The sequence below is a fragment of the Vombatus ursinus genome, unplaced genomic scaffold, assembly GCF_900497805.2.
Source record: "Vombatus ursinus unplaced genomic scaffold, bare-nosed wombat genome assembly UNPS02000749.1, whole genome shotgun sequence".
NCBI lineage: Eukaryota > Metazoa > Chordata > Mammalia > Diprotodontia > Vombatidae > Vombatus > Vombatus ursinus.
In genome coordinates, this window is record NW_020940527.1 from 12,097,630 (window position 1) to 12,122,893 (window position 25,264).

The following is a 25,264-nucleotide window of genomic DNA, read 5'->3' on the forward strand; positions in this document are numbered from 1 at the left end:
AAGAATGAATGTGTAAACAAAGAATTATGATGGAGGCTAGAAGGCAGTGACTAAAAACTTATGATACTTTATACATTGAAATTAATTTAAATGTAAATAATTGTCAGGCAAGTTGGGTTAAATACATTTATCAATATTAAGTCTTTAAATTGAAGCAAAAGTTGAATAACAAAAATCATATGCCTATCTAAAGACAACTGAGCCTTTTGATAAACTGCAATAATAATTTATATTAAAAATACTAAAAAGTATAGAAATAGAAGAATTTTTCCTCAACACACTAAAATATATATTTGCTTAAAACCAGGAAATTTGTAATGAAGAAATGGAATGGAGACACAGTTATTCCCACTGAAAAGTGCAATAAAGCAGGCCTAAGTACTGGCATTATTTCTATTTGACATAGTTTAAAAATAGCAATAATGCAAATAAAGGACATTAAGAGAATAAGCCTTGGTTAAGTAGTTACAATATTTTCAATTTGCAGATGTTATGATGGTATGTTTAGAAAATCCGAGACTCAACAAGAAATTTAATTGAATTAGTAAAAGACTTTATTTAGCAAGAGAGTATGTGTACGATAATTCAACCCATCATTTTTTTCACTGCATCAGTGTTTCTGCCATCTTATCTATGTGGGTACTTTCTTTCAGTGGCATGGATTACAAGTCTTCCATCCCTTCTCATTCTGTGCAATCTGGGTTCATGCACTTTCACACATCTTCTACAAGCATCTCTCATACATTCCAGAGGCTTTCTTCTAGATCAAGAATTCATAATCTAGGGACCATGAATTTGTATCTTTTAAATTAATTTTGATAACTGTGTTCAAATATGATTGGTTTACTTTGTAATCCTATGCATTTAAAACATTTAAAGACATTATTCTGAGAGAAAAGTCCATCAGACTTTCAAAGGGATCCATGACACAAAAAAGGTTAACAACCTCTGCTCTAGGCTTTAAAAGAATCATGAGTACCAATGTAGTTCTGGAGCTAACCATCTAATATCTCTTCTGCTCCCCACATGAGTGACTGTCTCCTTTGTTGTCCCAATAATGAATTTCCATGATGAAATCTTTCATGTCACTCCCTGCAATGCAAGCCATCATTAGTGAAATATGCTGTAATCTACCAACAACCACCATGCATCTTTTCAGTGATATCTGGGTCATTCCTACTTTTGATATTTTTTTTTCAGAATGCCACATAGCACCATTAGGAGAATGCTTTAAAAAATATGGGTTTTTGTTTCAGATCCAGAATGGATCTTAATCCAGAACGATGAATCACTGGATTATGCAAAATGGAGAGTCATAGGGCTTCTAGTTAGTTGTCTCTACATTTCTGACATCACATAAAGAGCTCTGTTCAGTATAGATAACTGCTCTGGTAGCTTAAGACAAAACTTGTTACCTAGATTCCCTTCTTGTGACATTTTATGTTTCTTATTGTCAAAAAAAAATGTACAGTCTGTGTTCAGTTGTGTTGGGATAGTAGTGGTATGGTTTCCCTTTTATAATGAATTTATAGATATAGAGCTGAAAGGGAATTTAAAGGTCATAGACATAGACCAACCCCTTAATTTTATAGACAAGGAACCTCAGGCTGAGAGGTTGAGTTATTTGCCTGAGGTCATACAAGTGGTAAATGCTAGAGTTGGGATTTGAATCCAGTTTTTCTAGCTCCAAACTCAAACCTCTTTCCATTACACCATGCTATGTACCATAAAGGAGCCATAGAAATCACACTGGTCTAAGAATCAAGAGACCTGGCTATAGATGGTATATTTCTTAACTTTTAATGTCCTTGGTTTTCTTACCTGTGAAATATGAATCATTATTCTTTGCCCTGCTTACTTCATTGGTTTGTTGGGAGAATCAAATGAGATAATGAGTGTAAGGGACTCTTAAAAGTATAAACGTAAGATGGCATTGCTATTATCCTTTCTTCTCCTTCAAACACAGGTTCATCCCCAGTGACTGTTCCCTTAATCAACTGGAGGGGCAAGGGGAAGGAATGCTTGCTAAGATTCTAAAATTGTAAAAATGATAAGAAGCAAAACTTGTCACACTGAGAGATCCTAGAGGGAAGAGGATGAAATAAGTACAAAATCACACTGTCATGATTGTTTACCAAGTGCCTCTTAGGGTATTGGAATCGAGGCTGAAGAAGAGTGAGAAATCATTTTTATCTCTCATGCAGGATTTTAAAATGGAAACTAATTTATTTTTTCCCTAGACCATATACTTATCTCTCTGAGAGTATAATCATGGTCTAATCATTGGGGTAAAAAAAATATAATGAGCCAGGGGGCTCTGGGCCTCAGGTAGGGAGGAGGGATTTCTTCTGCACCTTGGGAAGGGGGAAGGGAGGACCAGATAGAATCCCCCCAGAGCACAAGCAGAAGGATGAGCACAGCAGCATCTGGAGAGCATTCTCTTTGAAATGGGTCAAATCTAAGGCAGAATCAGACAGTCAGTCAAAAAGCATTTGTTAAGCACCTACTATATGCCAGTAGGGATACAAAGACAAAAACACAGTTCCTGCCCTCAGTCTAGTTAGCTCACATTCTAATGGAGACAGCTACGTGCAAATAATTGTACACTCTGCTATAGTGAGGCTACTTATGCACAAGAGGTGGTAGAAGGCCATCAAGGAAATGAGTAATTTGGAAAAGAAGGTGGGCAAATCATGTGGGAAGAAGAAGGAATAACAGATGGGTGGCCCAAGTGCCACCAACAGAATGCTCCAAGACTTCTCCATCAGCTCCTCCCTTCTTTACTGAATCATCATCCATGCCTTGCCTGATAGCCGTGGCAATCCCCCAAAGCTCTGTCTAACGTCCTCTTCTCTCGTTATACCTGATTGCTTTGTGATCTCAAGAGGTCCTATGAATTTAATTATTATTCCTGAACAGGTGACTCCCAGATCTGTATATGCAGCCCTGGTATCTCTCCTCAGCTCTAGTTCCACATTACCAAATGGATATCCTGTAGGCATCTTGAGCTTCACATGTCTAAAAGAAAACTTATTTTCTTTCCCCATCCCCAAAGCTACCCTTCTCCCGAACTTTCCTATTCTCATAGATCAGAAGTACTGGCCAACCAGATTAAAATTTAATTGGAAAATGATTAGCAAAATAAATAAAAATAAAACATAGATAATTTTAATTTGTGGTTTTCTAAGTCCATAGGTGCCCAAGGGATCTGTTTCTATTTGAGTTTGACATGATTGTTATATAGGACGTGGCCATCTTTTCAGTTATCCAAGTTTACAGTCTTGTACTCATCTGTGACTCTTTGCTAAGTCTTGATTCAACATCCACAATGTGACTCATATCCTTTCTTTTCCCTCCACTCACATGGCCGCCACCCTAGGTCAGTACCCCATCACATCTTACCTGAACTAATAAATGGCCCTCTCAATTGGTACCTCTGCCTCTAGTCAGTGTCTTCTATTGTCTATCATCCACTTATCTGCCAAAGTGATTTTCCTAAAGGTCCATCCAACCATGTTATGTCCTTACTCAAGGAGTGTTTGGTACTTTAGGATAAAACACATTGCTCTTGACTTAGCATTTAAACTCCTTCATAGCCTGGCTCCAGCTTGCTTTTTTCAGGTCTGTTATACGTTACTTCATTTTATGAACTCTGTTCTAGCCAACCTGCCTTACTAGCTGTTCTCTGTACATGATACATTTCCAGACATCGTGCCTTTGCATAGGTGGTCTCCCATTCCTGAAATGAATTACCTTCTCATCTCTGGCTCCTAGAATACCTAAATTCATTTAAAGCTAAGGATCATGCCACCTCCTACATGAGATCTATATAATCCAGGAAGTTACTAGTGCATGCCCAATTCTTGTAATTGCTTTCTTATATGTATATATGTTGTTTGGCTACCTATAGAAAGTAAGTTTTGAAGGCAAGGACTACTTCATTTTGCCTTTCTATCCCCAGTGCCCAGCACATTGCTTAGCACACAGTAGGTTCTTACTAACTGCTTATTTTTTGCTTGCTAGAGGAAAACCTCCAGTGTGTTGATGAATCTGCTTTATAGGATTTGGCCAAGAACTACACGGAATGAGAAAATCGTTGTCCAGCTATCTCTCACAGAAAGTGGGCAATGACATGGAACTCTTTTAAACCTCTAAGGAATCTTACACAGAACTATTTCTGTCCCATTGCCTTTTCTTCTATGTAGCAGAGAGGTTAGGTAACTTGATAGAGGTCACGATATTCAATTCAGCAAACAACTGTGGGCAAGGTGCTGTACCAGGGCACAAAAATGGAACTGCTCCTGCCCCCAAGAAGCTCACTTACATTCTACTTGCATTTCCAACCACTGTATTCCACGAAGAGAGGAATGGTAATCTTTTCTTTTGTCTTCCTATGAACTCAAAGTGCTTAGCATCCATTCTTCAATCCCTCTATTGTCATCTCACCATCTCTCTTCTTACATATTCTACCCTCTCCCCCTTTCAATTCTGTAACCAAAATTAAATCAATACAGCCACTGCTACTGGAAAGGGTGTGTCCAGCTACTTCCCTATGGTTCCACTAACCAACTCGGTAACTTTCCAGACCAAAATATCCCTCCCTGGCCACCATTCCTATGTACATGTTACCTCCCTGCATGAGAATGTAAACTCATAGAGGGCAGGGACTGTCATCACTTTCATTTTTGTATTCCCAGCATTTAATGTAATGCTTGTAAGCACATAAATGCTTTTTTATTCATTCACCCATTCACAAAAGTTTGTGAACAAAGTGTCAGGAAAATGGACTGGAACCTTGGTTTTCTGAAAGTATGAATTCAATGATGAGGTCATTGGCAGGGGGTCAGAAGCAAGCAGTAGATAGTATGGGTCCATGATCATCAGGAAGCAAGCAGACAGTAAGCAAAGGTGGGAGACATGCCCAAGGTCACTAGGTCCAGAACTTTGGCACACTGGAGAGCAGAATTGTCAGGTATGGGCAGTGAAGTATCCAAGAAACAGTGATTCCCCTAAAGTCCTGGTCTGACTGTGTCACTCTCCTATTACATAAACTCCAGTGGCTTCTGATTACCTCCTTGATCAAATACAAAATCGTCTAGTCAGCTTTTTTTTCAGAGGCAATCGGGGTTAAGTGACTTGCCCAAGGTCACACAGCTAGTAAGTATCTGAGGTCGGATCTGAACTCAGGTCCTTCTTACTCCAGAGCCAGTGCTCTATCCACTGTACCACCTATCTGCCCCTCTGATTGGCTTTTAAAATCCTTTATAAGCTGGCTCCTTCCTACCTTGCCAGTCTTCTTCTTCCATGTATCTATTCCAATGACTCTGACCTCCTTGTTGTTCCTTGAACAAGACACATCATCTCTTTACTCTGGGCATTTTCACTGGCTGTCCTCCATACATGGAATGCAATGCTCTACCTCCTCACTTATGCCTCCTGGCTTCCCTGGCTTTCTTCAAGATGTCACTGAAATCTCACCTTCTATAGGAAGTCTTTCTTGGCCCTCTTTAAATCTAATGCCTTTCCTCTGAGCTTATCTCCAAGTTATTCTGCAAATATAATTTTTTTGGTATATATTTGTTTGCATGCTATCTTCTCCATTGGATTGGATGCTCCTTGAGGGCAGGGACTGTTTTTGCCTCTCTTTATATCACTAATGCCTTGTACTGTACCTGACACATAGTAGGTACTCAACAAATACCAGACAACTTACCTTATTAAAAAGAAATCTTAGGAGGAAGAGTCAGAAGGGGCCTTATTGATCATCTAGTCAACCCTTCCAATTTTACAAATGAGGAGACTGAGTCACAAAGAAGCTAGATTGCACTCATTCAACTAACTTAATTCATGGAAATTCTATAATCGACTCTATTTTAAAGATGAGAAACTGAAGTTCATAAAGTTTAAGTGATATTTCTGAGGTTATTCATTTAGTAAAAATAAGAGCTGGGATTCAGTTCTGGAACCACCATTAAATTAACACTGCCCCTGCTACTGGAAAGGATGTGTCAGTCTACTTCCCTGTGGCTCCACCCACCAACCCTGTAGTTTTCTAAACAAAAACATCTCTCCCTGACCACTATTCCTCCATAGGTGTTGTATCCCCACTATTAGAATATAAGTTTAGATATTCTTCCTCCAGTTCCAAAATTCTTTCCATTATTCTATATTAGGGAAGGTGGGAAATGTATGCAAACAATTGTAAAAACCTATCAAACACAAAATACAATCGGCGCTTAGAAGGGATACAGAGTGCCATAAGAAATCCAAGGAAGGTGAGATTACTTCTAACTGGTAGGATTGGGGGGGAGGGAGGAGCAAGCATCAGAGGTGACAGAGACATGAACCACACTCATCTGATTCCAGAGGCAATGGTCCATCCTTCTACCATGTTGCAAAGGGGAGACTTGAGTTTGGGCAATGGTAAGTAAGTAGATTAGAATAAAATTATGGAGACCCTTGAATAACAAGTTATAGCAGGGGCTACATGTGGTCTTCTAGGACTGAATCCTAGGCAAGGCTGCACTTGAGGACCTAGAGGGTCAGGTGTGGCCTCAAGGCCACAGGTTCCCCCCACCCTCCCTGAGCTAGAGAATTTGGACTTTTTTTGAGGGGGGTGGGCAATGAACAGCTATTAAAGCATTCTGAGCAAGAGGATGGCAAAACCAAATATAAAGCATTAAATTAGACATGATCATGGGCCAGAGTATACAGGTCGGCAGGTAGAGACAAGATCTATGTGAAATCAAGTTGGCCAGGAAGGCTTTGTGGAATGTAATGAACTTGGGCTGGACCCTGGAGGGCCAGCTCAATGTAATGGCTTTGGAGTTGGAGCATCTGTGTTCAAACCCTATCTTTGTTACTTATCATCTATGTGACCTTGGGCAAATCACTTCCTTTCTCTGGACCTCAGTTTTCCTAATCTGAAAATGGGATGGAGAGGGTCAGAATAGATGATTTCTAAGATTGATTCCAATGAGAAAACACTATGATTAAACCTGGTAGGATTCAAATAGAGTGAGAGGGAAGGGGAAGGCATTCTCAGCAGAGCAAAGAGAAGGAACAGAGGAGGAATAAACATGATATGTCCTGGGAGTTGTGAGGAGGCTGGAATGGGGAGAAGGGAGACCTCTCAGTCATTAGCCTAAATAACATGATGCCTGGTTCTGGTAGGCATCTTCAAAAACAATAGTTTAGCATGAGAGCTTATTTGGCCCTTAATGACAATCTTTCCTGGTGTAGCCATCACTGTTCCCCTTTCTACTTGACCTTATTGAGGCTTTTGGGAGTGTTAAAAACTAGTAATCCTGTTGCTGACAAAAGAAAGGGTGAAAGTAAGTATGCTGGTGTGAATTACTATTAAAGTTCAATATTCCATTATGAAAATGAACTATTGGATTCAGACAAGTGCTTAGCTCAGCAGTTACTAGGCACTAACACTTACTCTGATTTCTGTCTCAAAATCATGCAAATTTCCCTCTGTTTATATATACCCCCAGATTCCCAGGTGCCCACTTTCCAAGTAATCAGTCTTCACTACCTCTGTGCTCAGCTCTTTGGCAGAGCCCAGGGCCTGGTCTTTAGGGATTTGCTGCTGCAAAAGATGGGGAAGAAATGTTTCCTCAGAGCAGCCTTGAGATTGGATGGATTTTTGGTCAACAGCAAATTTTTTTTTAAAAAACCCTAGCTTGAACCTAGCTCTCTGCTGGCTGGTACTGAGCAGGCTTGGGGCCTTTTTCATCTTTTGCTCTCTAGGTATGGTGCAGTGGAAGCTAAGTTAGCTTTGGAGTCAGAGGATTCCTGAGTTCAAACACCAATTCTGCTGTTTGCCACATGTGAAGCCTCAAAGAAATCACTTAGCCTCTCTGGGCCTCAGTTTCCTCACTTGTAAAATGAGGTTTGACTAGATAACCTTTGAAGTTTCTTTCAAATCTAGATTTATGATCCCATAATCCCAAGCTTCTCTCCAAGGAAAGCAGAGGCATCTTTGGGGCTGTAATACATGTCCATAATCAGGCCATATCCTGCTGAGTGAGTAAATTGTTTATTCCCAGAGCAGTAGCCCCTTAGGGAGATGATGATGATGATAATAATAGCTGACATCTCAATAGTGTTTTAAATTTTGCTGGATGACTTACATATAGTATCACATTTGAACCAAGAATTCTAAGAGGTAGGTACTATTATTATCTCCAGTTTGCAAATGTGAAAACTAAGGCTAGGGGAGGTTAATGACTTGTCCATGGTCCCCACAGCTGGTAAGTGTGGGTGGGAATGGCAGGGAGGGGAGGTTAAAGCCCGGTCTCTTCTGCTTCCAACTAAAACAGTCTTTCCACTTGATTATATCAGGGTAGTGAAAGACGGCTGTGTCTCCAAAAGGCTATACTGTGCAATTTTAGAAGGCCCATTCTTCCCAATTTCCCATCAACAAGTATTTATTAAGTGCTTACCATGTGCCAGGCACTGTCCTGAGTGCTGCTGATACAATTACAAGCCAAAAGAAAGACAATCCCCAGCCTCAAGGAGATTACAGTCTAATAGAGAAATTTCAGTTCACCTGTTTTTAAGTCATGCCCGATTCTTCATGCCCCCATTTAGGGTTTTCTTGGCAAAGATACTGGAGTGGTTTGCCATTTTCTTTTCAGTTCATTTTACAGATGAGGAAACTGAGGCAAACAGGGTTAAGTATCTTGCCCAAGGTTACACAGCTAGTAAGTGTCTGAAGCCGGATTGGAACTCAGGAAGATTATGTTTTCCTGACTCCAGGTCTGGTACTCTATCCACTACACCACCTAGCTTCACTGAATTCCTACCCATGCTTTAAGGCCCAAATAAAATGTGACTTCCTCTAAGAAGCCTTTCCTGATACCTCCCAGTCAGTAACAATCTCTATAGTTGACAATGTGTGTAACACATTTCCCTTCTGGATCCATTAGGACAAGAACTGAATCTCATCTAAATTTTGTAACTCTTGTTATGCTTAGCACAGTGCTTTTTACAGAATAGGAGCTCAATAAGTATGTGTTATATTTGATCAACCATGCATGGCCAAGTGGGCATATACATGGGCATATTAAAAGAATAAGAATTGAGGAGTATCCAAAGAGATGCAAAATGGGTGTGAGTAAGCTGCAACATATTACCAATAAAGAAAACACAAGAAGTGATAGAAAAGAAACAAAAATGTTTTTTGACCAGGAAAAGAAGAGGGGCAGTTATGAAATAAGAATGAGAGATAATCAGTGGACCATAAGGATGCTGCATTGACATATGTGATGTCAAGAGAGCTAGAGGAAGGCCCTTAGGAAGCGTGTTAGGCCTGCCAAGAAGGATTTACAGGATGGCCTGAATAAGAGCTGCAGAGGATGAAGGTGGATAGATTTTGATCTGTGTGGTTGGAGGTAGCCTCATCCACATTGATAAGATAATGTTTCCATTGAAATAAAAAAAAGTATTCTAGAAATACATTGTACATTTGTTAAGCAACATTGCAGATGTTATGATCACATAGAAGTGTTGCATGTTGTTGAATCATGTGACCAAGCCATTTCCCACGTATGACGAGCAGGCTGTGATTATGAAGGAGACATGGAGCTCACACTTTTCTTGACTAACTGGGGCTAGACAGCACAACAGACAGAGTGCTGGCCAGGAGTCAGGAAAACCTGAGTTCACATCCAGCTCCAGGCGTTAGATGTGTGATCCTGATCGAGTCACTTAACCTTTGTCTCCTAATTTTTTAAATAAGGACAATATTAGTACCCACCTCCCAGGGTGATTGTAAAGAACTAATGGGATATTAATAAAGTGATTTTTAAACTTTAAAGCATTATATAAATAATGGCTGCTGCTGCATCTTCTTCTTCCTCCTCCTCCTCCTCCAACTACTACCATCACCACTATTACTACTACAATTTAATCATCATTTTTCTGCAGATGTCTCTTCAATCTGTATATTCAGCTCTAGTCTTTCCTTGAGTTCCAGTTATACAATTCCCAACTGCCTTTTAGATATTTCAAACTGGATCTCCAGTAGGAATCTCAAATTCAATACGTCCCAAACTCATCCCTCTTGGTCTTCCTTATTTCTGTCAAGTACCACTTTCTCTCCAGTAATCCACATTGGCACCCTTGCCACTATCCTTGGTTCCTCCCTCACCTTACCTCACATAGCCAATCAGTTGCCAAATCTTGTTGTTTCGACTTCAACACATTGTCTTAAGTCTACCCCTTCTGGTTCCTCTCATAGCCATCACCCAAAGTCAGTCTCCATCACCCCTTGCCTGGACTACTACAGTGGGCTTATTACTGCTCTCCCTGACTCTAGTCTCTTCCCATTCTAATTCATCCTTCACACAGATGCCAAAGTGATTTTCTCAGAGTGCGAGTCTTACCATATCATTCTCCAACTCAATAATTTCCAGCGGCTCCCAATTGCCACTAGGATAAAACATGTATATGCTCTTCGTGCTGGTTTTTAAACTCCTGCACAACCAGGCCCCAACATGTTTTTCTAATCTTAGTTTACATTGCTCCTCTTCCTGCACAAACTATCTTCTTGCTATTTTGCAACCATGACACTACCTCTCCCATCTCCATGCCTTTGCACTAGCTGTTCCCCATTCCTGGAATGCCTTCCCTTTTCTGCCTCTTAGAATCCTTTCCTTCCTTCAAAATTCTGCTGGAGTACCACCTTCTATGTGAAACACTTCCTGATGCTCCCAACTGCTAGCACCCCACCTCCATGAATCACCATGTATTTATTTTGTAAAACCTTCTATATGTGCATGTAGCCCCACCCAATCAAACATCAAATATTTATGGAGTGCCTACAACATGCCAGTAATGGATGGCCCTTGAGGGCAGAAATGGTTTCACCTTTCTTTATATCTCTAGTGCCTAGTACAGTGTTTGGATCATTGCTGGCGATTTAAAATGCTTGTTCACCAATCGAGTAGGCAACCATGGCACACCTAGCACCATCCCTAGGTGCTGGGTGGGTGGGTGGGGGACCCAAGAGCAATAGAAGACATGATTTCTATCAACAGAAGTAGAAAATCTTATTTCTCTCAATAATAGTAGTTCCCATTTATATAGTACTTTAAGATTTGCTCAGCATTTTTTTTTATTGCAATCCTGGGAAGAAGGTAGAATGAGTATCACACTTACTTTATAAATGGGGAAAGCGAGGCTCAGAGAGCTGAAACTGTCTGCTCATGGACACATAACTAGCAAGTAGCAGGGGGATGGCTCAAATAAGTTCTTCTGACCCCCAAAAGCCAGTCTACTTTTTAGCACCCTACATTGCCCATAAGACATTCATCATTGAATACTCATCTGCTTCCTAGAGAGCCGATCACAACCGTAACCCTGGACATAGGAGAATGTTATAATTGACCTCACAGAAACCTCACAGAAACCTCACAGAATGCATCTCCTTTAATCTTCACAAGTCCAGGGAAGTAGGGCAGGAACTATTATACCCATTTTAAAGATGAGAAAACTGAGGTTCAAGGAGGTTTAATGACTTGTCCAAGGACTCACAGCTACTGAGAGACAGAGTCCAAGCTAAAAACCCGGTTTTTCAATAAATCAATGTTATTCCCATTGTAGTCTTTAGCACGGCCAAATATGTCACTGAGGCTCCATTTGAGGGTCTTCTGTTAGTTGGAGATTCAAGCAGCACACCCTCCCTGAGCACAGCAGAGGTATCTCTAAGGTGGTTGGCTTTTTGAAACAGCAAGCTGTCTCCTTCTGACGTCCTAGGTCTCTGTAATTGGAACTTGGCCGCATTCCACATTACCTAAGCCCAGAGATTCCCAAGAGGAAGCCTAATCTCTGCTCGAATCATCCATTCCCATCACTGATGGGATATGAACTGACTCCCCCAGGATGCAAGCCCCCACCCTGCTTCCAGATGTGACAGAACTATCCAGGTGTGAGGAAATCATTGAGACATCAGGGAATCCTGAGACCTGAGGTTTCTTTGGACACAGACAAGTTTGGCCTAAGTTAGCACAGTCAATCTTCTGGTCGGTCATCCTCTTCCCTACACCCCCACTTTCTTCAACTGTCATTAACCAGGCCTGTTCCACAAGAGCTGAGGCCACCTCCTCTCCAGAGAAAGCTAGTTCAACAAGTCATATTAGCTGACATTTATATAATGCATTAAGGCATGTAAAGCATTTAATATATATTAATCCCATTTGAGTTTCACAACCACCTTTTACAAATGAGGAAACTGAGGCCCACGAAGGTTCCCCTCCCCAACCTCTACTTCTCCTAGCTAAATATTCCTAGGTCCCAGGTAGCTGGGTAGTATAATGAATGGAAAGAGCACTAGACCTGGATTCATGAAGATCTGTATTCAAATCCCATTTCAGACACTTATTAGCTGGGTTACTTCAGGCAAATCCCAACCTCTGTCTATCTCAGTTTCTTCAAATGTAAAATGGAGAGAGTAATAGCACCTACTTTCAAGGGTTGTTGTGATGATAAAATGAGATAATATTTGTAAAGCATTTAGCCCATTGCCTGGTACATCATAGGCACTATATAAATGATGACTATTATTCTTGTCATCCTTCATCCAATCCTCATGTGGCATGCATGACCTGAAGGTCCTCCAGCCTATTCTGAATGCCCTCCAGTTTTTTATTATTAATTATCATTACTAGAGAAAGACGTCACAGTCGATCCTTGGTGCCCCTTTTAAAATCTGAATCCTGGGCTAGTCTAGCAAACACAGAACTGATAGGAGAGCAGAGAACAACTACAGAGTCCGTGGCACTATGGAAAATGTGTTTGCAAAGAACCCTGGGCTGAGCTGGGAGAGATCTGGGTCGGAACCCTGCCTCTGACACTTGGCAGCTGTGAGAGCACAGGTGAGCCACTTACCCCCTTTGGTGCCTTTGTAAAATGAAGTGGTTGGATAAGTTAGCCTCTAAGGTCCCTTGCAGCTCAAAACTTTATGGTCTATGGCCTCATTACCACCCATTAGGATGTGAAGCACTTTCATGAGAAAGGAATTTGCCTTATTTTGTTTAGACACTGAGGCATGAACAAGGAGCAAGGGGTCGGGGGAGGGATGGAAATTGTAGAGAAGAGCTTAGGCTTGATGTCAAAAAAAACTTCCTAACATTTAGATCTGTCCAAAAGTGGCCTGGGTCCTCTCGGGGGGTAGTGAATTTCCCATCACTGGAGCAGAGGCAGGAATGACCACTTGCCATATTTGTTATAATAGGGATTCTTTTGAGGGGTCTGCATTGGACCAAATGGTTGCTAAGGTCCCTCTGACTCTGAAATTCTGTGAGATGATTTTAGCTTGTCCTTTCATGGGACTCCTGACCTATCTTGGTGTTCTTGAAATCATATAGAAGGGCCTCTCCAGTAAGACAGAGGCCCACTGGCCCTGACACCTTGATCCCTAACCCCCTTCCCATTGTGCAGACACAGCGGGGTGGGGAACCTGCAGCCTCGAGGCCGCATGTGACCTTCTAGGTCCTTGGGTTCAGCCTTTTGACTGACTCCAAGTTTTACAGAACAAATCCTTTTATTAAGGGGATTTGTTTTGTGAAGTTTGGATTCAGTCCGAGAGCCATACTTGTGGCCTTGAGACTGCAGGTTCCCCACCCCTGGAAGCAGTACAGAGTTGATCCATTCCTGGGCCCTCATTTAAGATTAGAGAAGGCCTGTGTCATGAAGGGTTAAATTTCCCATTCTCTCCTCAGCAGGGTTCACGGAGGCAGGTTCTAGTGGTCTCAGCAATCAAGCAAACTAAGGAGAAAATTGAGCGCTGTGGTTCTTCAGCCCAAATTTATTGATTAGAGAACAGGACTCCACTTTATCAGCTTAATCAAAGCAGAGTTTGCAGGCAGCCCTTGGTTTGTGGAGGACTAGTGAGAGCTGCAGGCTGACAAAAGCCCCCCCACTGGCGGAGAGAGACACAGGGGACATGGGGGTGGAGATTGGAAATCCTGGTGTAATTTTCCATGAAGGCTAAAGACACATGGCATTAAGAGGTTGGATGAAAACAAGAAGAAGGATTGAAAAGGCCCGTTGTCCCCATTTGGCCCAAGCTGTTCTTCCTGAGGGGCAGGATCCGTTTTCTGGAAATCCTAATCCTCTTCTCAGCCTGTCAGAGAAGTACAGAGAAGATTTTGCCAAGGGCCCACCAACTCCACCCACAAAAATCCCAGAAAAAGCTGTGACTAGCTCAGCCCGGCCCAACTATCACTCTTAATGTTTTCCCAGACACTTTCACAATGACAAGGATTTACAGTTGCAAAGGACGTTGGAGATTAATTAGTCTGCCACTTCCCTCAATTTACAGATAAGGAAACTGAGGCTCAGAGAAATTAAGTGAAACCCAGGCCCTTCAGATATGGGACTTTTCCTAATTTGCCACACTATTGCTTTAGAGAAGAAGTAAAAAAGCCTGAGGAAAGGACACCCAGACCCAGGTAGACAAAATGACAGAGCATGAGGGCACTGAGGAGGAAAAAATTCTTATATATAGGCCAAGTAGATAGCTATGAATGTTGTATCATTTGAAGCGTAGTGAGATAAGATTTCCTGATGGCTCCCCTACTGCTTTTTCTGGTCCCTGAGATATGATCTATTCAACAACAACAACAAAATATATACACACACACACACACAAATATATAATATGTATATGTACATATATATACATATATACATACATATATGTACACACATATACATACATACACACACACGCACACACGCACACACATATATAAAACCTTAATATGTGCAAGCAATGAGGTGGCATAGTAGATGGAGTCCTAGGCTTGGAGTCAGGAAGACCTATTTTCCTGAGTTCAAATCTGACCTCAGACATTTACTAACTATGTGATCTTGTCACTTAACCCTGTTTGCCTTCATTTCCACATCTGTAAAACGAATTGGAGAAGGAAATGGCAACCCACTCTAATATCTTTGCCAAGAAAACCCCAAATGGGATCATGAAGAGTCAGACATGACTGAACAACAACTACTACTTGCAGGCACTGTGCGAAATCTAGATGCGGGGATTCAGACAGGCAAAAATAATCCCTTACATTCTAATGGGGCATGTAACCTATAAATGACTAGGTACATCCAAGATACACATAGTAGATGGAAGCTGATCTCGGAGGAGAAGACAATAGTAACATGGTGGACCAGGGAGGTCCTGTGAAGATATGACTTGAGCTGAATCTAGAAGGCAGTCAGGGAAACTTTGAGCTATAGGTAAGGAAGAAGAGAATTCTAGGCATGACGGACAGCCAGTGCAAAGACATGGAGAGGGGGACTAAAGTTTCTGTGTTTGAGAACTAGCAAGTGGGCCAGAATAGCGGGGTCACAGAGTGTGTGGAGAAGAGGAAAGTGTAAGAAGAGTCAAAAGGCAGGAAATATACAGAATTTCAGAGCTGGCGGGAACCTTTAAAATCACCCAGGCCAATCAATCCCTTCACTTTTCAGAATTAAGTAATAGAAGTAGCTTTCATTTGCATTGACCTGGAGAGTTAATAATGTGCTTTGTGCAAGGTTTATTCCCCTCCCCCTGCTTTTACATACAAGTAAGCAAAAGTCCAGAGAAGTGAAGACACTTATTCAGGGTCACACAAGTAACTAGGGGCAGAGCTAGGACTAGATCTCCTGATCACCAGTATACCCTTCTCTTTTTTTTAGAGATTCATTCCTTTGAGAATAAAGGCTTTTCAGTCTCCTATTAAGATATCACCTTGCCCAGAAGCGGCTTATATTCTCAGGGGATTCTTTGGCAGCTGAGAGCAAGGAAAGAGGACACTGGTAAAGCATCTAGGAGGGGTAGCTCAAGGTAAAGAAGAGGGACACAGAAAAGGCAGAGGAAAAAACCTTAGTCTTTACAAGAATATGGGCCAGCCTGGATTACTTCCATCAAAAGGAGCCCCAGAGATGCCCAAGGGCATGTGCCTCCTCACATGTGTTAGTCCAGATCCATCACTGATGCCTTTATCTTGCCATTGATTCCTCAGGAACAAGTAATCACAGGCTCTGCCATGGTGCAGTTGGAAAGGAGTACACCTTTGGATTTGGATTCAGAGAAGCTGTGTCATTTAATACTAGCAAACCAAATAAGGACCAATTTCATGACATCACAGCTAAAAAAGCTAATGTAATCTTGGGCTGCAATTAGACTCATATGTTAAGAACAAGTGACTCCTATTGTATGTACTCTGCCCTGAGTAGATCACGTCATATTCAATTTTTGGAGTCTCATTTTGGGAAAGCCATTGACAAACTGGAGCTTATACTAAGAAGGACCTGGATGATGAAAGGAAAGGAAACCAATCCATAAGATGATCAGCTGAAAAAAAAATGGGGATGTTTAGTTTGTGGGGGGAAAAAAAGCCTGGTGATTTGGAGAGAAAGGACACTGTTAAGCATTTGAAGGAAAGAGGGGGATGGTCTGTTTGTGTCCAAATAACAAAATGGGCAGAAGTTACAGGAGGGCAGATTTTGACTTGATACAAGGAAATTTTGACTTGATACAAACTTATAATTAAAGTTATCCAAAAACAGACTGGACTGCCTTGAGAGAAGATTAGATGGCCAATAGTAAAGGGATCTTACAGAGGGGATTGTGCCTTAGATACAGACACAGGTAAGAGTAGATGACATCCAAGATCACTCCCAACTCTAAAATGCCATAGTTGATCTTGACTAGGTGTTAAGTCCCTGTGCCTGCCCCAATCAACAGGCAGAATCCCTTTTCTCAGAGTGAACATCCATAAATACACAAAGTTAGGACTCATAATCAAGCCTAATTCTACTTGACAAGGGGCAGCTGTGGCTCCCACCATGAAAACAGATCCCATTGTTTTGATCCCATAATGGGCCAGGAGGGGAAAGAGCAGGCAAGGGAGCCAGGGAGTAGGTTGTTAATAAGATTGTCAGTTAATACTTAGCCATGATGAATGAGCTGGGATCAGGTTGCCTTGTCTTTAAGATGAAACCATTGGATAAATTGGGCTAGGCCTACTCTGTGGGGTGGGGGTCTCTAAACTCCTCTTTGGAATTACATAACTCTTTCTCTGGCAGGCATCACTCAGCAAGCTATTGGCGTGCCAAGGAAATGTAAGCAGGGATATAGAAAGTCCACTTGAGTTAGTTCTCATAATTTAGCCTAATTGTGAGGAAGGAACTAGCACACATTCTAAAGCATTTTCTTTCCTCTAAAGACTAGCCTGGAAGACAGGAGGATTTAGGGGATTTCCAAGAGTCTCCTGGGAGAGACACTGCTGGAAATAGAGAGAACACCCATCCTTTTTAGGTGGTAGTCTGGGAAGCTGATAGGATGCGGGAACACAGAGACTCTATCATCTCTGTCTTTTAAATTATTTTTTAAAATTTTCTTTTTTTTGGTTATTAACTTGAGAAACATCCTTGAAGATGAACATTTTCTTATACAAAGAACAGAAAATGGGGATCTATGACACCACAAATCTCTGTTGTATATAGCTTTTTCTTTAAATATATCTATTAAATTTTACATGGTAATTTTTTATGTGTGTCCCCTTCTTATCCACATGTCCCCATGCTTAGCTGTATCCCCTTCTAAACTTCCTTCAGTTTTCTATATCTTTTGTAAGGTTTCATTCTGTATACCTTTTTGAATCTATCAAATAATTTATGAATTATCTTTTTTTCTTACACTTCAGCTTTCAAAAATCTAAGTAAATTAACCTGTGTTAAGATTTCAAAAATGTGCATGTTGATAAATCTTACATTTTCACATCAAGAAAGCAAGCCCAGGCAAGCTTTCCTATGCTTATACAGTACTGAGTTGAACACTGAGCTTTTCTTAAGCAAACAAACAGAAACCTTGAGCTTTAGATCTAGAAATGTAAGCATAAGAACTATTTATAAATTTGATAATTACTCTTTTCTCTTAATGCATGGATATTTGTATTTGGTCAGAAAGTCATTTCAAGAGAGCAATCATATTTCCCTTAAACACAAGTGATGATGGAAAGAGGACTTGGAATAAGGAAGACTTGGGTTTAACTCTTCTTTTCTTCAATACTTCTCTGACCCTGGGCCGATTACTTGATATTCTGAGTCTCAGTTTCCTCATCACAAAATGGAGATGGTAATGGGACAGTAGTACTTTTAGTAGCTACTTCACAGGGCTGTTATGGGAACCAAAAAAGGGAATGTGTTTTGCACCATAGTAGCTTTTGCTTATAACAAAGCAATTGCCCACATCAGGAGTGATGTATTCACTACATTGGAAGAAAGGTATTGACGACCTAGAGAGTGGCCAAAGGAAGGCTGCAAGGATAAATGGACCATATCATAGGTGGGATGGATGAATCAACTGAAGATGTCTGGTTTAGAGAAGAAAAAATTTAGAATGAAATATGTATCTGCTGCCTTCAAATATTTAAAAGGCTGTTATATAGAAGATGGACTTGACTTTTTATGCTTGTCCCCAAAGGGGAGAACTAGAATGGACATAAATTACAAGGAAGCAGATTTCTGCTAATAGGAGGATGTATGTCCACAAATGGAATGGGGTACCTCAAGAGGTAGGGAGCAGCTTAACTGTGGACATGCTTAAGAGTTCAAGCCTGGATAACAGCCTCTCCAGAATCCAGTAAGGGGATTCCTACATTAGGGAGGGGATTGAACTAGATGACCTCTAAGGTCCCTCATGATGCTCAGATTCCACAATTCTATATCCATTTTTTTCAGTGACAGGATGGGACTGGAGAGCGTGTATATAGTAAGTATATGTAATTTACATACGTATCTATAATATGTATCGGTATCTCCATCAGTTAATGCATCTGCCTCAAATTCCCTCTTTCTTCTCCTCTTGGTAAATCTAATCTAACATCGAACCCAGAAGAAATAGTCAAAATAATCAAGGCATCAGATTTAGATGTTTCTCAGTTATTTCACATTGATAGAGAGAAAAAAAAATCTACTGCCCTGAATGATCAGTCCCAGTGAGGTCTGAATTGCAATTCTTTTAGGAGGTCAAGGAGAATCAAATGGTAAGTGGTATGTTTTCAGATTTGCTACTTTCACTTCCATATAGGTAACAATCTCCAAAATGTAATTTCAGGAGGCCAGAAGACAGGAACTGCTTGTCAAATACTACCCCCCTCCCACCTTTAGAGATCAATTCCTTTAATGTAAGTCCCTGAGCTATCTTATAATGGAAACCTTCCTGGCATGAGTCATTATAATATCATATATTTGTTCAGGGAGCAATGATTAATACAGAATTGCCCAGAGTCTCAGAGTTGGAAAGGCCTGTAAAGCCATCTAGGTCAACTTGAACTTGAACAAGAGTCTGCTCTACAAATTGTCTTGTTGGGAGTCAAGGTGAGGAGAGATGATAGAGGGGGGACTTCAAAGGGCAGCATTAACAAGGGAGTAAAATGGCAAGAACAGATAATTTAAAAGCACTGAGGAATTGTTCCAATTTCCCATTTTCGCTGGAGGGAGTCTGGCCTAGCAAACACAGAAGAATGGTTAATTCTCTATTGCCCTATCCCTAAGTATACACTTTTTTTGTCTCCATCATTTCTGCTATCCAGGTCTTTATAGAAAAAAATTATATTATCACTCCTTTTTTTCCCACGGTAAAGGTTAAAAAAAATTTCATAGAACTAGATTTTCAAGAATTAACTTTCTAGAGTCCCCTTGGTCCCTTATTGTTGGCCAAAATGAAAACACCCAGTCAATCTATCACTTATTAAGCACCTACTATATACAAAGTACTTCTGGGAACCTTGGAAAATAAAGACAAACTCACAAAATAGTCCCTGACCTCAAGGAGCCTACATTCTATGGAAATGGGAGGAGATACAATATGCAAGATCAGTAAGTATAAGGTAACTTGAGGAGAGTATTAATAGGGCAATCAGGAAAGACCTTTCTTATTTAAAGGAAGCTAAGAACTCTAAGAGATCAGGTTAAAGACATAGTGCATTGCAGGAATTGAGGGACAGTCTGTGCAAAGGGAGAGACAGAAGATGAAATGCAGTTTGAGGAGCAGCAAAGAAGCCAGTTCAGGTGGAACAGAGAATGTGTGAAAGGGAGAAATGTGAACCATCCCTGGAAAGGTCATCTGAAAGCACACTATGAAGGATTTAAAATGACAATGGAAGGAGTTTGTATTGTATCCTACAGGCAACACGAAGCCACTGAAGGCTTTTGAGTAAGGGAATGACATGGTCGGACCTATTTATTTCAGCAGCTATGAGGAAGATGCATTGGGAAGGGGAAAGACTGGAAGTAGGAAGTCCAATTAGGAGGGACTGCAATAGTCCATGTAAGAGGTGAAGAGGGGCTGGATAAGGGTCATGGCCAGCGTTCGTACAAGAAATTGTGTTGTCTCTAATTACAAGGTATCTGTGCTCCCTCTTCTCTCTCAGTGGCTTTTGTTGTTATTTTCAAGGTGTATTTGAGGTTGAATTTCAAACCACCAGGCAGCCTTTCATCCACAACATGAAAGCCTTCTATTTCAAGTTGGTATCTGCAGTTTTCAACATAAGCATGTGACACATTCAGGCTGTGACACGCCCAGGCTTGTTGGTGCAGCCATCGGCATTATGTTGGGGGTGGAGGGAGAAAAGAGCAAATGCCCTTAGCAGGCAGAATCAATTAACAGCTTGGATTTCCTGAAGGTGCTCAGCCTTGGCCCACCACCCCACCCCCCAAATGGGAGGAGAGAGAGGAGAAAATAGTGACTATTGAGCAAAGGGACCTAGTCTTCTTTCCACACCCCATTTCTGCTGGAGGTTGTTGTGATGGATGACGGGCTGCTGGATGCAACCCCTCCACAAAAACCAAAGGTGAAGGGTAGACAGACTTCTCTAAATCTCATCATAAGTTGAGCTAGTAAAAGCTTTGCACTAACTACATTGAGTAAGGATTCTGTGCCCAGGAGAGGGATAGAAATGCAGCTGCAGTCAGGCGTTGCTGAATTGGCCCCGGTGATTATTCAGTTTCTGTCATTAGGTGTTTGGAAAAGATTGTCTCATAAATCCAGATTTCAAAAGAGCAGAATGAACGTGCTGACTTGGAAAGGACCAAGGGAAAAACTCAAGAGACTGGAGTTTGGAGGAAAAGGGAACACATGTTGCCTCAACTGCTGGCTTAGGCAGGAGATCTAAAGGTACAAGGAGAGTATGGAAACTGCAAAGCAATCCAGAGCATCGCAAAGTCACAGTCTGGGGAATCATGATTCTTACTGGGGGCCATGTTTACCCCCAGCTCAACAGCTCACTTTGCACCTTCTTCTTTCCACACCTCAGCTTTTTAATAATACCAGAAGGTGTGTCAGGAACAGAGAGATGGAGCAGGGGGGAGGTGATCTCGACCATTCTACAGATGAAGACATGGAGACTCTTAAGTCTTTGTCCAATGATTCTATGAGATGGTTAATGATCTGCCACTATCTCTGGTGCGGTAGAAAGAGTGCTGTGTTTACAATCTGAAGGCCTGTATTCAAATCCTAGCCTTGCTACTTTCTCTCTACGTCATCTTGGGGAAGTCAGTTGTCCTCTGTGGGCCTTAGTTTCCTTAGTTGTAAAATGATGGGATTGGACTGCGTGGCCTCCCAGGTCTTTTCTGGTTCTTATAGCTTCGTTCTAAGAGATGTACACAACGTCAGGGAAAGAAGACCAGACCCAGCCACAGTCTGCGCGTTAGCTCTTTCACATTTACTGTGTAAAGTAGGCAAGTCATTGGATCGCTCTGTCACTTTCCTCATCTGTATGATGGGCATAAATCCCTCCCGTGATTAAAAGGGCTTCTTGTGAGATTTGAATGAAATCATAACTAACACCCTGTATAAGTGTTTGCTGTTAAGGTTGGCCGAGTGCTTCATTTACAGGAGCTCATGTGAACCTCAAAACAACCTTGTGAGGAAGGCCCCACAATCATTATTATTTCCATTTTAAAGACAAGGAAATGGAAGCTAAATGACTTTCTCACGGCCCCACAGCTTAGTAAGTATCAGAGATAGGATTGGAACTTACGTCTCGACAGGATTCAGATCTTCCTTTCACTCTGCTTCATTCTTCTACTACCCACAAGGACTTAAAAAGGGGGAAAAATACTATACAGATGTTAGCTATTGCTATTGCGAGCAATTTTAGCATATATCGACGTTACATCCAAATGCTAAAATCTTTCGGGAAATAACTAGAGAACTGGGGTACCATATCAACACATCAATTTATTTTTTGAATTAAAAACAAACCTAAGCCGATCCATTCATGCTAAGCAAGGCAGGAAACATCAAGTGTGGCCTGGCAAATGACATGGAAATATCAACGATAGATTTGTGGTTTACAACTAGATACAGAATGCCCCCTTAGAATCAAAGGATCACAAAATCACAGGTTTAAGAGTAGATTTAGAGCTGAGAGGGACTTCTGAGGTTTAGTCCAACCCCTTCATTTTGCAGATATGCAAAGTGAGGTCTGGAGAGGTTAAGTGATGGCCCAAGGTCACAAAGGTAGTAACTGAGAATAAACTATGTTCTTAGAGTACTGTGTTCCTAGGTAAAAAGGGACTCTGGGGGAGGAAAGCCCATCTTGGTAACATCTTCTTCTAAAATCTTAAATCTGAAATTACAAGTGTGCCATCAATGCTTATTATATATGGCAAATTTTTTTTGTTATAAAATAGGCTAGAATCAAAGCTAGAAAAAGTAATAGGTTATTAGTGGGGAGCCAGCCAAGGATGGATTTACTATACATGTAATCTAATCATCAGAGTTTCTGATCTCTAAATGTCCAGACTCTGTAACCAATGGCTCTCATAGTCCCTTAGAAAAGGAGAATAGTTCAGAAAAAATGTTCTTAGGGTTGTAGAGATATTTTCCATCTTTGTTGCTAGACTGGCAAAGATTCTGGATGAGTTAGGTCTGCTCATTTATGTATGGAGTATTTGCTCTATTGGTATTGATTCTTCCAAGTCATTAAATGATACTAAATAGTACCCTACTTACCCCAAATTTTCTGTTCTGTAGAAAAAAAGTCCCATCTCTAACATGTGTTAGGGATGATCCTTTGTTGGAGGGAAGGAGTGGGTTCCAGGATGCTGATTTGTGAGGAAGCAAAGTGTTACCTATTATACCTATTTCCAGATCTTCGATAGAGGATTTTCTGAGTCTTGCAGTTGACTAAGAAAGCATAGAATAGGAATCTACTAAAGGTTTACTAGCAAGGGTTTTGTTAAAAATCTTATTTGTAGGTTTATTTGAGCCCAATTATCTATAGGTTTAGTGGTGAAAGCCAATGAGTACAATAAGCAGTTGAAATTATATAGATAGTCAGGACAGTAACCAGTTAATCTAGGCATAAATAAATGAAGGAATCAATAAACTCTGTCCCTAAATTGCCAATGACATTCATTGCCAAGAGGTTGGCCTTGAGTTGTTCTCTTAAGTGAGAGATCAAAGGCCCTTAGCAGAAGTGTTTAGTTTTCTCCTTTGGGTTTCTATATATGAGTACTAACTCAGATTTCATGAGTAGGGGAGGAGAATGGACATAAACTTCCAATATACAAAAATTCCAACATGAGGATATGACTTCAATGATTAATATAGCTGTATCTAAATGTGTGTGCATGTGGGTATATTCTCTAGCAAGCAATGGCAATTCATTTCCATCTCCCAAGGAAGGATAGCCCTTGCAGTTAGAAAATTCTAAGGTGCACATATAATCTAATACCTATCATAATGGGGAGGGGTCATAGGACAGAGATAGGGATAGGCCTGGACACTAAGAAATGAATAGGGACAGTCTTTAATGGACCCTACCATAGAGGGGTAGATTAGATGATCCTAGAAATGTCTTCTAGTTCTAAGATTCTTTGAGTTTCCATAATTTAGAGCAGCCTGAATATTCCTTAAATTCCAGGCCCCTTACTTCTGTAAAATGACTCTACTTTGGCAACTCAGTTCATTTGAAAGTCTCCATATTGATTGTAATGAAAGAGAAAAAAAAGAACAAGAGTCTCTAAGATGATCAGAAACACCTGCCATGAAGCAATAAAATCAGAAGGATAATTATTTGGAAACCTCAATCTTTCTATCATCTGCTTCCTCTTCAGAGAATGCCCTTTGTGACAGGTGGTGACTTTCCCAGAACCATGTTCTCTGATCCAAGTTGACCCCCGATTTAGCCTATGTCTCTGGTTCCATTCTTACTAAGCAATACACCTCTTTATTCACCAATCAATGAAATGGACAGCTGTCACCTTGTCCACAGTCCAAGTCCACCCCAGTTTCCATGATTCCTGAAGTGGTCCATTGCTTCTCTAAAGCCAACTATTGACTTCTTCTTCATTTTGGATCTCTCAGGGGATTATCTCAGCCACCCTAACTCTGGGCACACAGAACGAAGGATTTATTCCAGTCAATAAGAACCTCTGGTAAGTGCTTTTGAATCTATCCAATGACATCATATGAGAAGAGGGACTGTCATAACTTTTAGGTAAAGACAAAAAAGTGTAGTATGTTACCTACCTTACATTCCAGCCTAGATGGGCCGCTTGCTTCCCCTAGGAAGTAGACATCCATTTTCTGTCCTACCTCCTTTCATTTGCACATATCCTGCCCCATGCCTGGAATATCCTCTTCATCTCTGTCTCTGAATCATCTTGCTTTAAGGCACAGCTCAGTGGCTACTTTCTCCATGAAGTGTTTCCCGATCCCCCCAGTTCCTTTCTCATCACACATTTCCTTGTATTTAGTTATTTAAGGACATTTTGCCTTCTTCCCACCACTGTTTACGTTTTTGTCTCTCTCCCTCCCTCCAGTGGCTAACACAGTGTTTGGGGGTTTTTTTTATACTCCCATGCAAGGGATTCATTCTTTAATTTCATCAAGTTAGTCTCCTGATCAATAAACAAAATGTTTGTTGAATTTGTGGAAATCCAGTGCTCCTTCCACTACACTACACTCCCCTGGCTCTGAGTCCAGTGCTCCCTCCATAATGTCCTAGATGATACCATTTTCCTGGCTTCTCAATTGCTAGAAAAGATTAGGGGTGAAAACTTATTAGGCTAGCCTCTTGCTCAAGAACTAGGTAAAAGTCCTATACTAAGAATTGAGAGATATGGATCCTATTCCTAGCTCTGCCCTAGGCCTACAGGCAAGCTGACCAGTCTCTCTGGGTCTCAGTTTCTTTATCTATAAAATGGGGATAATAATACTTGCCTGGTATATCTCACAAGGATATTC

The 25,264-nt window shown here is 41.0% G+C and overlaps 1 protein-coding gene across 1 annotated transcript in view; it reads left to right on the forward strand.

Moving 5' to 3' along the window:
• The window catches only part of LOC114042653 (heparan-alpha-glucosaminide N-acetyltransferase-like), a 354,161-nt gene that overhangs the window by 324,821 nt on the left and 4,076 nt on the right, over positions 1–25,264 (forward strand). The window contains exon 16 of the mRNA XM_027861344.1: positions 24,383–24,453. Coding sequence (XP_027717145.1) covers positions 24,383–24,453 — 71 coding nt within the window. The remainder of the gene's footprint in view (positions 1–24,382; positions 24,454–25,264) is intronic.